Source organism: Amia ocellicauda, chromosome 1, assembly GCF_036373705.1.
Source record: "Amia ocellicauda isolate fAmiCal2 chromosome 1, fAmiCal2.hap1, whole genome shotgun sequence".
In the NCBI taxonomy this organism is placed as follows: domain Eukaryota; kingdom Metazoa; phylum Chordata; class Actinopteri; order Amiiformes; family Amiidae; genus Amia; species Amia ocellicauda.
The window spans coordinates 61,903,458-61,917,557 of record NC_089850.1 but is presented as its reverse complement, the minus strand read 5'-3'; the positions used below and the strand labels follow the sequence as shown (position 1 = coordinate 61,917,557).

Below are 14,100 nucleotides of genomic sequence, written 5' to 3'. Positions count from 1 at the left end.
GTGAGTCTGATTGAGCGCAGTGTGGCTCTGACTGGGCGCAGCGTGGCTCTGACTGGGCGCAGTGTGGCTCTGATTGAGCGCAGTGTGGCTCTGACTGGGCGCAGTGGGGCTCTGACTGGGCGCAGCGTGAGTCTGATTGAGCGCAGCGTGGCTCTGACTGGGTGCAGCGTGGCTCTGACTGGGCGCAGCGTGAGTCTGATTGAGCGCAGTGTGGCTCTGATTGAGCGCAGTGTGGCTCTGACTGGGCGCAGTGTGGCTCTGACTGGGCATAGCGTGAGTCTGATTGAGCGCAGTGTGGCTCTGACTGGGCGCAGCGTGGCTCTGACTGGGCGCAGTGTGGCTCTGACTGGGCGCAGCGTGAGTCTGATTCAGCACAGTGTGGCTCTGACTGGGCACAGCGTGAGTCTGATTGAGCGCAGTGTGGCTCTGACTGGGCGCAGTGTGGCTCTGACATGGCGTAGCGTGGCTCTGACTGGGCGCAGCGTGAGTCTGATTGAGCGCAGTGTGGCTCTCACTGGGCGCAGTGTGGCTCTGACTGGGCGCAGTGTGGCTCTGACTGGGCGCAGCGTGGCTCTGACTGGGCGCAGCGTGAGTCTGATTGAGCGCAGTGTGGCTCTGACTGGGCGCAGCGTGGCTCTGACTGGGCGCAGCGTGGCTGTGACTGGGCGCAGTGTGAGTCTGATTGAGTGCAGTGTGGCTCTGACTGGGCGCAGTGTGGCTCTGACTGGGCGCAGCGTGGCTCTGACTGGGCGCAGCGTGGCTCTGACTGGGCGCAGCGTGAGTCTGATTGAGCGCAGTGTGGCTCTGACTGGGCGCAGCGTGAGTCTGATTGAGCGCAGTGTGGCTCTGACTGGGCGCAGCGTGAGTCTGATTGAGCGCAGTGTGGCTCTGACTGGGCGCAGTGTGGCTCTGACATGGCGTAGCGTGGCTCTGACTGGGCGCAGCGTGAGTCTGATTGAGCGCAGTGTGGCTCTCACTGGGCGCAGCGTGGCTCTGACTGGGCGCAGCGTGGCTCTGACTGGGCGCAGCGTGAGTCTGACTGGGCGCAGTGTGGCTCTGACTGGGCGCAGCGTGAGTCTGATTGAGCGCAGTGTGGCTCTGACTGGGCGCAGCGTGAGTCTGATTGAGCGCAGTGTGGCTCTGACTGGGCGCAGTGTGGCTCTGATTGAGCGCAGTGTGGCTCTGACTGGGCGCAGCGTGGCTCTGACTGGGCGCAGCGTGAGTCTGATTGAGCGCAGCGTGGCTCTGACTGGGCGCAGCGTGGCTCTGACTGGGCGCAGCGTGGCTCTGATTGAGCGCAGTGTGGCTCTGACTGGGCCCAGTGTGGCTCTGACTGGGCGCAGCGTGAGTCTGATTGAGCGCAGTGTGGCTCTGACTGGGCGCAGTGTGGCTCTGACTGGGCGCAGTGTGGCTCTGACTGGGCGCAGCGTGGCTCTGACTGGGCGCAGCGTGGCTCTGACTGGGCGCAGCGTGGCTCTGACTGGGCGCAGCGTGGCTCTGACTGGGCGCAGTGTGGCTCTGACTGGGCGCAGCGTGAGTCTGATTCAGCGCAGTGTGGCTCTGACTGGGCGCAGCGTGAGTCTGATTGAGCGCAGCGTGGCTCTGACTGGGCGCAGCGTGGCTCTGACTGGGCGCAGCGTGGCTCTGACTGGGCGCAGTGTGGCTCTGACTGGGCGCAGCGTGAGTCTGATTCAGCGCAGTGTGGCTCTGACTGGGCGCAGCGTGGCTCTGACTGGGCGCAGTGTGGCTCTGACTGGGCGCAGCGTGAGTCTGATTGAGCGCAGTGTTGCTCTGACTGGGCGCAGTGTGGCTCTGACTGGGCGCAGTGTGGCTCTGACTGGGCGCAGCGTGAGTCTGATTGAGCGCAGTATTGCTCTGACTGGGCGCAGTGTGGCTCTGACTGGGCGCAGCGTGGCTCTGACTGGGCACAGTGTGAGTCTGATTGAGTGCAGTGTGGCTCTGACTGGGCGCAGTGTGGCTCTGACTGGGCGCAGTGTGGCTCTGACTGGGCGCAGCGTGAGTCTGATTCAGCGCAGTGTGGCTCTGACTGGGCGCAGCGTGAGTCTGATTGAGCGCAGTGTGGCTTTGACTGGGCGCAGTCTGGCTCTGATTGAGCGCAGTGTGGCACTGACTGGGCGCAGCGTGAGTCTGATTGAGCGCAGTGTGGCTCTGATTGAGCGCAGTGTGGCTCTGACTGGGCGCAGTGGGGCTCTGACTGGGCGCAGCGTGGCTCTGACTGGGCGCAGCGTGAGTCTGATTGAGCGCAGCGTGGCTCTGACTGGGCGCAGCGTGGCTCTGACTGGGCGCAGCGTGGCTCTGATTGAACGCAGTGTGGCTCTGACTGGGCGCAGCGTGAGTCTGATTGAGCGCAGTGTGGCTCTGACTGGGCGCAGTGGGGCTCTGACTGGGCGCAGTGTGGCTCTGACTGGGCGCAGCGTGAGTCTGATTGAGCGCAGTGTTGCTCTGACTGGGCGCAGCGTGAGTCTGATTGAGCGCAGTGTGGCTCTGACTGGGCGCAGTGTGGCTCTGACTGGGCGCAGTGTGGCTCTGACTGGGCGCAGTGTGGCTCTGACTGGGCGCAGCGTGAGTCTGATTGAGCGCAGTGTTGCTCTGACTGGGCGCAGTGTGGCTCTGACTGGGCGCAGTGTGGCTCTGACTGGGCGCAGCGTGGCTCTGACTGGGCGCAGCGTGAGTCTGATTGAGCGCAGTGTGGCTCTGACTGGGCGCAGTGTGGCTCTGACTCGGCGCAGCGTGAGTCTGATTGAGCGCAGTGTGGCTCTGATTGGGCGCAGCGTGAGTCTGATTGAGCGCAGTGTGGCTCTGACTGGGCGCAGTTTGGCTCTGACTGGGCGCAGTGTGGCTCTGATTGAGCGCAGCGTGGCTCTGACTGGGCGCAGCGTGGCTCTGACTGGGCGCAGCGTGAGTCTGATTGAGTGCAGTGTGGCTCTGACTGGGCGCAGTGTGGCTCTGATTGAGCGCAGTGTGAGTCTGATTGAGCGCAGCGTGGCTCTGACTGGGCGCAGCGTGAGTCTGATTGAGCGCAGTGTGGCTCTGACTGGGCGCAGCGTGGCTCTGACTGGGCGCCCTACACCACTTTGGAGATGTTTGAGAAATCTGACTCTTACTCAGGACACCAGGCACGTGCACAGATAGACCCCAGGGGGGGCTTGAGCCCCTGCCCTTTATCCCTGCGACTCTATAAGTGCCCCCATCAGTGCCCCCTCGGAGGTATAGGGTGAACCTTTTTTTTTTTGCTTGAGCCCCTGCCCCCCAAAATATCTGTGCACGGCCCTGCAGGACACTGTACTCGGTCAGTTCGTGTTAGTGTATTAACCCCTCTCTCTCTCTATCTCTCTCCCTCCCTCTTTCCCTATCTCTGTCAGTCAGTGTTTGTGTATTAACCTCTCTCTCTCTCTCTCTCTCTCTCTCTCTCTCTCTCTTTCTCTCAGGTAACACTGTCCTGCACATCCTGATTCTCCAGCCCAGTAATACTGTAAGCTGTCAGATCTTCAACCTGCTGATGCAGCTGGCGGACAGACAGGAGGATGGGGGGAGGATGGGAGGCCAGGGGGAAGGGAAGGGGGAGACAGGGCAGGGGGGCGTCTCCCTGGACTTCTTGCCCAATCACCGTGGACTCACCCCCCTCAAACTGGCTGCAAAGAAGGGCAACGTGACGGTGAGAGAGACAGATAGAAAGGGAGACTGGACTACAGCTCCCATGGTGCCCTGGGGCATCGGGGCTATTGATTAGTACAGGGAGTGGAGCGCTAAGTCTCATGGGAGATACAGATTGTTTTTTTAGTTAACTGAGTGCTAAGTGTCACATGCTAAGTGCCCCCCTAAATTACGACATATCCCATGATTCCCTGCCTTTCCCATCCCAGCCCAGCCTGCCCTGAGCACCATGGGTAAAACAGTCCAGAAAGCAGTCCCAATCAATCCTCACCATATCCCTCCTCTCCTCTCTCTCCCTCTGCCAGATGTTCAAGCACATGGTGGACCGGCGGCGCAGAGAGCAGTGGAGTCTGGGTCCTGTGACCTCCACCCTGTACGACCTGACAGAGATCGACTCCTGGAGCGACCGGCGCTCAGTGTTGGGGCTCATAGTGAGCAGCTCCAACAGAAAGGTGAGTGTGAGTGTGAGTTTCTGTACAGGGGTCTGCAACTCAGTCAGTCACTCAGTGTCTACATGTACCTCTCTGCCTCTCCAGGCTCGGCAGGTGCTGGAGGTGACCCCTGTGCGCCAGCTGGCCAGTCTGAAGTGGCGGCTCTATGGCCAGCTGTACTTCCAATGTCTCCTGCTGCTCTACGTGCTGTATCTGAGCTGCTTCACACTGTGCTGCTTCTACCGCCCCCTGCAGCCCGTGCCCAGCAACTACACCCTGCAGTACTCAGACTCCAACACCATCTACATACAGAAGCCACTGCAGGTGAGGGTGGGGGGAGGACAGTGGGAGAGAGGGAGAGGGGGTCAGGGTTTGTGTGGAAGAGGGAGACGAGAGAGGAGGGGGAGAGGAGAGGGAAGGAGGGAGGATGTTAATACAGTGCAGTGAGTCAGATTTAATGTTCTGTGCTATATATCCTTTGTCTCCCTCTCTCTCTCTCAGGACTGCTACGTCTCCTATCAGGATCTCCTGCGTCTGGTGGGCGAGATCATCAGTGTGATAGGAGCTCTGGTCATGCTTGTGCTGGAGGTCAGGAACAGCAACTCCCAAGAGCCCTTGCTGTGTGTCAGTGGCACAGCCCTCCCAGTGCATCTTGGGCCTTGTAGATCTCAAGAACCTCCCCATGCCAGCCAGCTATACAGACAGTCAGGGCGCGTTGTTTCATTCATTGAGCCTATGTGATCACCGGACTGTGATAAAGTCATCAGGTGGCACCCAGTTAATCCACTGGATGGGTCACCAGACTCATCGAGAGAAAGAGCCGCTGAGACTCAACATAAACACAGCAGATAACATGGCTGCCTATTCTGAGTCCTTCAGCCTAGGGTTCTTTTTTCCCTTAACCACAGCCCGTTTCTACTAGGGGCATGTTCTAGCCTAATAAATCTGCATTATTGGTCAACAGAACAGCCTGAGAGTGCTGACTGGATAGATTCTGAGCCTCAGCTGATTAGTGGAAGCAAGTCTGAGACTCACAGTAATAGTGATTGGCATTTTGATTTCTTCAGTTCAGTTCAGTTTGGTAAATCGATTAAATTAGTTCATTTGATTCACTGATTCTAAGACACGAAACCAACCAATGCAGACCGAATCAGGATTGGTTAGAGTGATTTATTTGAGCTGGAAACTGCACATCACTAAAGCTAGGGAGACAAATCTGTATTTGGTTGACTGTGTTAAATTAAATATAGTTGTGGAAACATTAACATTATTTATTCAACACATCTAAATTCAATCTTGAAAAATATATAGCTAAATGCATTTGAGTAAGTTCTTACAACAACAAAATAGAGGCTTGAACGAGTGGCATTTGTGGAATTAATCTGTTATTTATTCAACACGTAGCAAAACACTGTACGACCAATTTGATTGAGAGATCCATACCTCCTTACACACAGTGCTGCTCCGAGAAGTTAAATGTTGCCAAAGCACAATGCAGCCCTCGATAATATTGTTTGCAAGACACCCATTAGGAATTATACATAATATTTTGAATTTTGTCAATTTTAAAACACAAAATAAATTAAATCTCTTTCTCACACATACACACAGATACATATACAGAGTTCTTTATAATCATGCACTGAGCAAGTGGGAATTTGGAAGCAACATGGCAAATACGGTCATAACATGAGAGACAATCTGGTTTCCTTGTTAGGATGAACGAATCAGCCAGACTCCAGAGTCAGTGAATCATAGAATGCATTTTGATGGGCAGGTCAATGGTCAGGAACTGAAGCAGCGTGCCCTGTTTCCACTAGCCACGTTGAGGTGTTAGTTTTGCTCTCGTTTAAAATTATTTGCTTTCAAGGTTTCTTGTTTTGCTTTTGATATAATTCTTGTTGTTTACAATTCTATACATTTTGCTTTCAATTGTTTTATTTTTAATCTCAGCATCATTTTTTTCAGTTTTACTCAAAAATACTGTTATGCTTTCAATTACATTTTTCTCATTTATGATATATTTTCATTTGAATTCGTTACTTAAGGCTCTAATTTGAGCCCATAGAAACCAGTCTGATAGACCCGCAGCGCAACAGACATGAGGAGCATCAGTCCCACTGATCACAACATGAGTTAAAGCATAAGAATTGAGTCAACCATGTAATTAAAATTACACAATATATTTTAAAATCAAGTCAACATTGATGACCAGTTATAGAGTTAGCAATGGCAGAAGACAGGAGAGCAGGTCTGCAGGAGAGCTGAAACACAGCACAGACTCAGAGTGTGTCTTCAGTGTGTTTGTATCTTCATTGCTCAGTTGTGTAGATGCTGCCGATGCTGGGGATTGTGTAGGAGCTGCTCCCCACTGAGCGTCCCTGTCTCAACACGCCAGAGCCGCCCGCACTGCGGTCGAAAACACAGTGTCTCCTTCCAACGCGCCGCCATATTTATTCACCAGACTGGGGTTTCAACCCCCGTCAGCAGGGAGTTTGCAGCATGAATAAAACAACTTGCCATCATTGTGGATGTTGTGACTACAATGGATGTCAATGGGAAAGGTGTTGCAGTGCTTTATGGGAAATGTAGTTCACCACTAGACCCAACATCAGTCAAATGATGCACTACAATTCAATGCAACATCATTTTCTATAAGAAAGATTATAAAAATAACAATAGTAACAATAGTAACAATGTATTAATCATGTTTCCCCAGATCCCTAGTCTTTGGCATTTTGGACCCAGAAGACATTTTGGTCAGACTGTTCTTGGGGGACCATTCCATGTATTACTGTGAGTGTCACTGAGAGCACTACATTACCCATCAGCACCCTGTGTGAGAAGATGCTCCTTATTATTATTACATTCCTAGGCAGACACCGATATCCAGGTGACTTACATTATTTGTACATGAAATTACCCATTTATGCAACTGGTTTTTACTGGTGCATTCTGGGTACAGAGCCTTGCTCAAGGGTACAACAGCAGTGTCCCCCACCTGGGACCCTTTGCTCAGGAACCCAGAGCCCAGACCACTATTCCACACTGCTGCCCAGCACTCTGGGGAATTGTGGGTAATGTAGTTTTCATGGTTAATTTATACAGGAGGGTCTGAGTGTCTCTCTGTGTAAGGAGCAGCGGCGGCCCGAAAAAGGATGGGCGAAATCTCTTCAATACATCTGATATAAATGAATCATTAACACCATCCTTATCCAATTAACATACAATACAATAGTAGCAACAAAGTGTGAACATTTCATTATTATAAATAAGATAAGTTCCACATACAATTAAATATCAATACATTATTCAATTAAAATAAATTAGATTATTGTAGTACAGACGTAATTGGTTACTCCTTAAATCAATTGTTAGACAATTGACAATTACTTCAAACGTATTATTAGAGATTAAGATCATCGTTAAGTCTTTTAGTCTATCCCACAAGGACATGTCAGCATATAGATAACACCAGCAGTATTGCAATAAATAAAACCATTTATCTTTATTTTTCTACCAGAACGAGGATGTGAAATATATTTCGTATTTTTGGTATTTGAATGATGTATACAGTGACCACATTTAAAGTTACCATTCAGGGGTTTTGACAAACACGTGCTTCCCAAGTCTGGTTTTGGGCTTAGTCTTACTTATAATAAAGAAATGTTCACACTCTGTTTCTACTGTTGTATTGTATGTTAAGTGGATATATAAGGATGGTGCTAATGATTTATTTATATCAGATGTATTTTTGAGATTCGCCCATCCTTTTTCTCTACGATGCTCCAAGAAAGACAAAAAATTAAATATTCGAAAGCATCATATTTCTCCAATATTTAATAAATTAAGTATGTTTTTATAACATCGATGATTGTGGACTGTTTATAGAAGGGATCTGCTGTCCATCTCTTCCTTTGAGTGGTTCTTCCATTTTAGGATAATCCGTTATATATATATATATATATATATATATATATATATATATATATACATCGGTTCCCACCGGCTGCCACTGGTCAGAAGTGTCTCTTGGGTCAGTATTAGGGTTTGTAAGGGTCTGTGGATCTATTTCTCTCTCTCTCTCTCTCTTTCTCTCTCTCTCTCTCTCTCTCTCTCTCTCTCTCTCTCTCTCCCAGTATCAGCTACGCCTGCATGGTATTGGTCATACTGGTTTTGCGGCTGACCAGTACAAACGGGGAGATTGACGTCATGGCACTTGCGTTAACCCTTGGTTGGTGTAACGTCATGTACTTTGCCCGCGGTTTCAAGTTGTTGGGCCCCTTCGTGGTCACAATCCAGAAGGTGAGCAAACTCCCACCATCCTATGCTCCCCCTCTCTGTGGAAGTCAATGGCTCCTTTGCCTCAGTGCAGCATGGGACTGTGTGTGTTCTCATCTCTCTAATTCTCTTTCTGTTTCTCTCTTTTTCAGTCTCTGTCTCTCTCTCAGTCTTTTTCCCTGTCTCTGTCTCTCTGTCACTCTCTCTTTTCCATCTCTCTCCTAGTCTCTCTCTCTCCCCCAGTCAAATTCAAATTCAAATATTGTACTGGACTGGACTGGACTGCACTGGACGTCCCTATACTGCACTGGACTGTACTGTACTGCACTGGACTTCCCTATACTGTACTGGACTGGACTGTACTGAACTGGACTGTACTGTAGTAGACTGGTTTGTAGTGCACTATACTGGACTGCACTGTACTGTTCTGGACTGGACCAGACTGGACTGGACAGCACTATGCTGGTCTGTACTGGACTGGGCTGGTCTTTACTGTTCTATAATTGGACTATGACTGCTCTGTACTGGACTGTACAGAGCCTGTACTTGTTGATCTGCGCTGTATTAGTGATCTGGAAGAATTGGTCAATCAGCCCATTAGAGAGATGGTGTGCAGCCAAAACCTAGGACTGAGCCCTTTGAGCAGGAAAGTGGACAGAACTGCTGGGTTACAGTGGGTCGTAACCGCAGAAAAGGATGCGCACAACCCTTAGAGACATCCCAAGAGCTAGAAATGCCCAACAGGTTCCAACTGATTAAATGATTCAGGACTTACTGATAGAGAAAACCTCACGCAAGTACGTGAAAGACTGTTGTTTGAGTCTGACGATCTAACATCTAACATTCAATTAGCATGCCTGGTGGAGTCTGCTGCTACATGTGCTGCTAAAATCACTGGAGCTCACTCCCCTACTGTAATTACTGATTCTCACTCTTCTGCTACAATTACTTCTGCTGTGCAGAAAGTCCAGCCTGCCTCACAGCAACAGGCCCTGGCCACCGTATTCAGCAAGGACATCAACGTCCCACCCATTTTCAGCTGCGCTGCAGAAACTTTGGGTCCACACGTCATGCGTCCAGAGCCCCTGACTGCCCAGCATGGGGGCAGACCTGCAGAGCATGCAACAAATTGCACCACTTTGCCAGGTGGTGTCACTCCACCTCAGCAGCCACCTCCACCCAGCAACCACAAACAACACCAGCCACAATCCACAAGGTCCTCTCGCACCCTACTGGTTTTAAGACATGTGCTGTGTACGTCAGGGATGTCTGCCTTCCCCTACTCCTGGACACCGGGGCTAAGGTGTCATTGCTCAATTTTGATACGTACACACGTTTATTTCCTGACATGACCCTGCAGTGGCCCTCTACTGCTCTGAGTGGTTACGGACACACCCGTATTGAAGTCCTGGGGGTTCTGCAGCTGCCTGTGTGCTACGGCACTAGGTCTTTGTCGGCCTTCCCTCTCCATGTCACATGCAAAGGGGCCAACCTCCTGGGTCTCGACCTCTTCATGGCAACAATGGCCGGCACTGTTTCATGGTTTGGGATGCCTCACTGCCTTTGTCACTCACGCTGGCGTATTTCGTTACACCCGCATGCCTTTTGGCCTGAGCTCGGCGCCCAGCTGCTTCCAGAAGATCATGTCCTCTGTCTTTACTGGTGTCCCAGGGGTCTCCATCTATCTGGACGACATCGTGGTGCATGGCCCCAATGCCTCCGTCCACGACGAACGCCTCTGCCAGGTGTTCCGCATGCTGGCCCAGCACAACCTCACGCTCAATAAGGAGAAATGCGTCTTTGCTGTGCCAGACATCGAGTTTGTGGGGTTCCGTCTGTCAGCACGCGGTATCTCGCCACTGCAGTCAAACGTGGAGGCGATCCACCGCATTGCGGAGCCCACATCTGCTGCACAGCTCGCCTCTTTTCTGGGCATGACGGCGTATTACCTCCGCTTCCTGCCACAGAACTCTGCCACAACATCACCTCTGTGTCAGCTGCTTAAAAAAGACGCTCCTTGGGCCTGGACTGCAGACTGCCAGGATGCAGTGCAACTTCTCAAGCACCAGCTCACTACTGCACCCGTCCTGGCGCACTTCGATCTTGCCTGCCCAACCTTGGTCACCTGTGAAACCTCTGCTACTGCTTTGGGTGCCGTTCTTTCACTATTCCAGGACGGGAAGGAGAGGGAAGGGGACGTATTGCTTTCGCTTCTTGTGCCTTAAGCCTGTCAGAGCAGAAGTACTCAGTGGGGGAGCGCGAGGCATTACCGTGCGTCTGGGCATGTGAACGCTGGCACATGTACTTGTACGGCCGGCCGTTCACACTCCGCACTGATCGCCAGGCTCTAACAGCCTTGATGTCCACCTCAGGCACGGGACACAGGCCGCTTCGGCTGTACAGGTGGGCGGATCGTCTGCAGCAGTACAATTTTAAACTCCAGTTCACCCCTGGCCGAGACAATGTGGTGGCAGATCTACTCTCCAGAGCCATTGTTACTCCTGGACCTACCTGTCAGCCGGTGGACACAGAAGACGACCTCATCCAGCTGTTTCCCTCCTAGAACTTCAGCAGGCATCAGCGGAGGATCCCCTCTTTTGCACCCTGCACTCCTTTATCACGGGTGGCTGGCCAGCCTGGGTGCCTGACGAGCTAGCACCATTCGCCAGGGTCAAGGAGGAGCTGTTATGCTGGAACGACACCTGCGTGGCCCGTGGTCACTCCACAGTTGTGCCAAGCACTCTACGTGCAAGAGTGCTGGCTATGGCTCACGAAGGCCACCTGGGCATCGTTAGGCTGAAGCAGCAGTGTCGGGACCTTGTGTGGTGGCCTGGTATCGACCATAATGTTGAGGCACTTGTCAGGGACTGTACAGCCTGCCTACTCAGCGGGAAAACCGGCCAGCCAGTCCTGCCTCCCCTGCAGCCTCTGACTTGGCCATCTAAACCCTGGGAGCACCTACAGATGGACATCTGTGGGAAAATACATGGTGTTCCCCATCACCAGCGCTAGCTTGTGGTCATTTATGATCTCCATTCTAAATGGCCTGAGGTCTTTCCGACTGGCTTGGTCACCTCTCAGATCATAATCAACATTTTAGACATCGTCATCTCCCGCTGGGGGCTGCCCCAGGCCATTACTACTGACAATGGGTCACAGTTCGTGTCTGCGGAGTTCAACGCTTTCCTCAGCGACAAGGGGATCAAGCACATCAAACCCTAAAGAAAGGCATCCGAGCACATCTGGCCCAAGGCTACGCATTCCAGACAGCCCTACTTCAGACCCTCCTGCACTACAGAGCGACCCAGCACTCCACCACTGGGGTCTCACCAGCGCTGCTAATGTTGGGGCAAGAGTTGCCACTGCCACTGGATAGGCTGCGTCCAGCAAAGCCGCACCCTCCTGCGCCTGCTACTCACACCAGGGTTTGCCAGTGCCAGCATCGCATGAAGCAAAGGTACAACAAGGCCCACAGAGTTAAGCCATCAGCTATTCATGTCTCGGACTGGGTCAGGGCTAAGCGACCCCATCATAGTAACAAGTTCCAGTCCTTCTGGTCTTCACCGATGCGTGTAAGCAGCCAGCTGGGACCAGACACTTTTCAGCTTCAGGATGGGTCCCGGTGGCATGCTAGCCGACTGCGTAAAGTGCCACCTCCAGCACCTCAGCCAGTACCTTTTTTGCCACCATGGAACTGCTTTCTGGCCCACTGGTTCTGATGCCGTCAATGATACTGGCGGTCCGGTGCCTGCTGTGCCTACGGCCCAGCCTGTACGAGATCGACAGCGCCCAGGTCACCTGCAGGACTTTGTGACCTCCTTCCACACCTGAACTTGGGGTGGGGAAAGGGGGGGGGGGGGAATGTTATGTTTATTTGTTATGTGCTTTGTTAGCAAATTGAGGACCAAGAAACATTGGCCAAAATGGTTTAATAGAAGTTTGCAAAAAAATATCAAGAGAAAGAAAATGGTGTATAGCGCATACAAAAGGGATGGAGACTAAACAAATACAAAGAATATGTTGAGCTGCAAAGAGATGTTAAGAAAGGGATCAGGAAAGCAAAGAGGGAAATAGAAAGAAACATAGCTCTTGGAGCTAAAACCAATGCAAAGAGCTTTTTCAATATTACAACAGCAAGAGGACAATAAAGGAGGAAGTGAAACAGATAAAGGGCAACAATGGAAGTATCTTAAAAAATGAACAAGATGTGGCAAATGTTCTAAATGAGTATTTCACAGAGGTTTTCACAAAAGAAAAGACAGATGACATGCCACAGGTTGACAACCAGTCCAGTCAAACCCTAAGAGAGATCAGGATAAATGAGGAGGAGGTACTAAAGGGACTAGCACAATTAAAAACAAACAAATCACCTGGGCCAGATGGGATATTTCCAACAGTACTTAAAGAAATTAGGGAAATTATTTATAGGCCTCTAACTCGATTATTCCAAATGACACTTAGAACAGGGGATGTGCCGACTGACTGGAAGACAGCAAATGTCATAGCAATCCACAAGACAGGGGACAAAACTGAGCCAGGAAATTACAGACCAATCAGTCTCACCTGCATCACCTGTAAAATGTTGGAAAAATGATTAGACAGAAAATAGAGGAGCATCTTAATGAAAACCATATTCTTGGAGATAGTCAACATGGGTTTAGACGAGGCAGATCATGTCTTACTAATTTATTATAATTTTTTGAACATGCAACTGCAGCTGTAGATCATGTGAAAGCATATGATATGATATACTTAGATTTTCAGAAAGCTTTTGATAAGGTTCCTCACCAAAGACTGATCCTCAAATTGGAAGCTGTAGGCATTCAGGGTAATGTAAGTAGATGGATTATGAACTGGTTGATGTCTAGGAAACGGAGGGTGTCGATTAGAGGAGTCTCTTCTAACTGGAGTGAGGTTGTTAATGGAGTTCCACAAGGATCAGTACTAGGGCCTGTGCTTTTTCTAATCTATATTAATGATCTGGACTCTGGGATAGTTAGCAAACTTGTCAAATTTGCAGATGATACTAAAATAGGCGGCTCAGCAGATACAATCTCGGCAGCACAGGCTATTCAGAGGGACTGAAAAAACTATTCAGTTGTGGGCGACACCTGGCAGATGAAATTCAATGTAGACAAGTGCAAGGTAATACATGCAGGTAACAAAAATGTCCACTATAATTACACTATGGGAGGAATAGAACTAGATAAAGTAACGCATGAGAAAGACCTAGGAGTCTATGTGGACTCCTCACTTTCTCCATCCAAACAATGTGGAGAAGCAATAAAAAAGACAAACACAATGCTAGGGTATATTGTCAAAAGTGTAGAAATGAGATCAAGGGCAGTGATGTTCAGACTGTACAATGCACTAGTTAGAGCTCATCTGGATACTGTGTGCAGTTCTGGGCTCCACACTTCAAGAAAGATATCGCTGCTCTAGAGGCAGTTCAGAGGAGAGCAACCAGACTTATTCCAGGTCTGAAGGGAATGTCCTACTGAGAGACTGAGGAACTGAACCTTTTCACCCTGGAACAGAGGAGACTACGTGGGGACTTGATCCAAGTCTTCAAAACCATGAAAGGCATCGACCACATCAAACCAGAGGAGCTTTTCCAGATCAGCAGGGACACACGCACCCGGGGACACAAATGGAAATTGGGCTTCAAGGCATTCAAGACAGAAAACAGGAGACGCTTCTTCACTCAGAGAGG

At 50.7% G+C, this 14,100-nt stretch overlaps 1 protein-coding gene across 1 annotated transcript in view; it reads left to right on the top strand.

The window, feature by feature from the left end:
• Positions 1-14,100, top strand: part of LOC136757473 (transient receptor potential cation channel subfamily V member 5) — a 40,498-nt gene that overhangs the window by 21,590 nt on the left and 4,808 nt on the right. The window contains exons 7-12 of the mRNA XM_066712398.1: positions 3,450-3,676; positions 3,981-4,127; positions 4,212-4,430; positions 4,608-4,694; positions 6,826-6,902; positions 8,246-8,411. Coding sequence (XP_066568495.1) covers positions 3,450-3,676; positions 3,981-4,127; positions 4,212-4,430; positions 4,608-4,694; positions 6,826-6,902; positions 8,246-8,411 — 923 coding nt within the window. The remainder of the gene's footprint in view (positions 1-3,449; positions 3,677-3,980; positions 4,128-4,211; positions 4,431-4,607; positions 4,695-6,825; positions 6,903-8,245; positions 8,412-14,100) is intronic.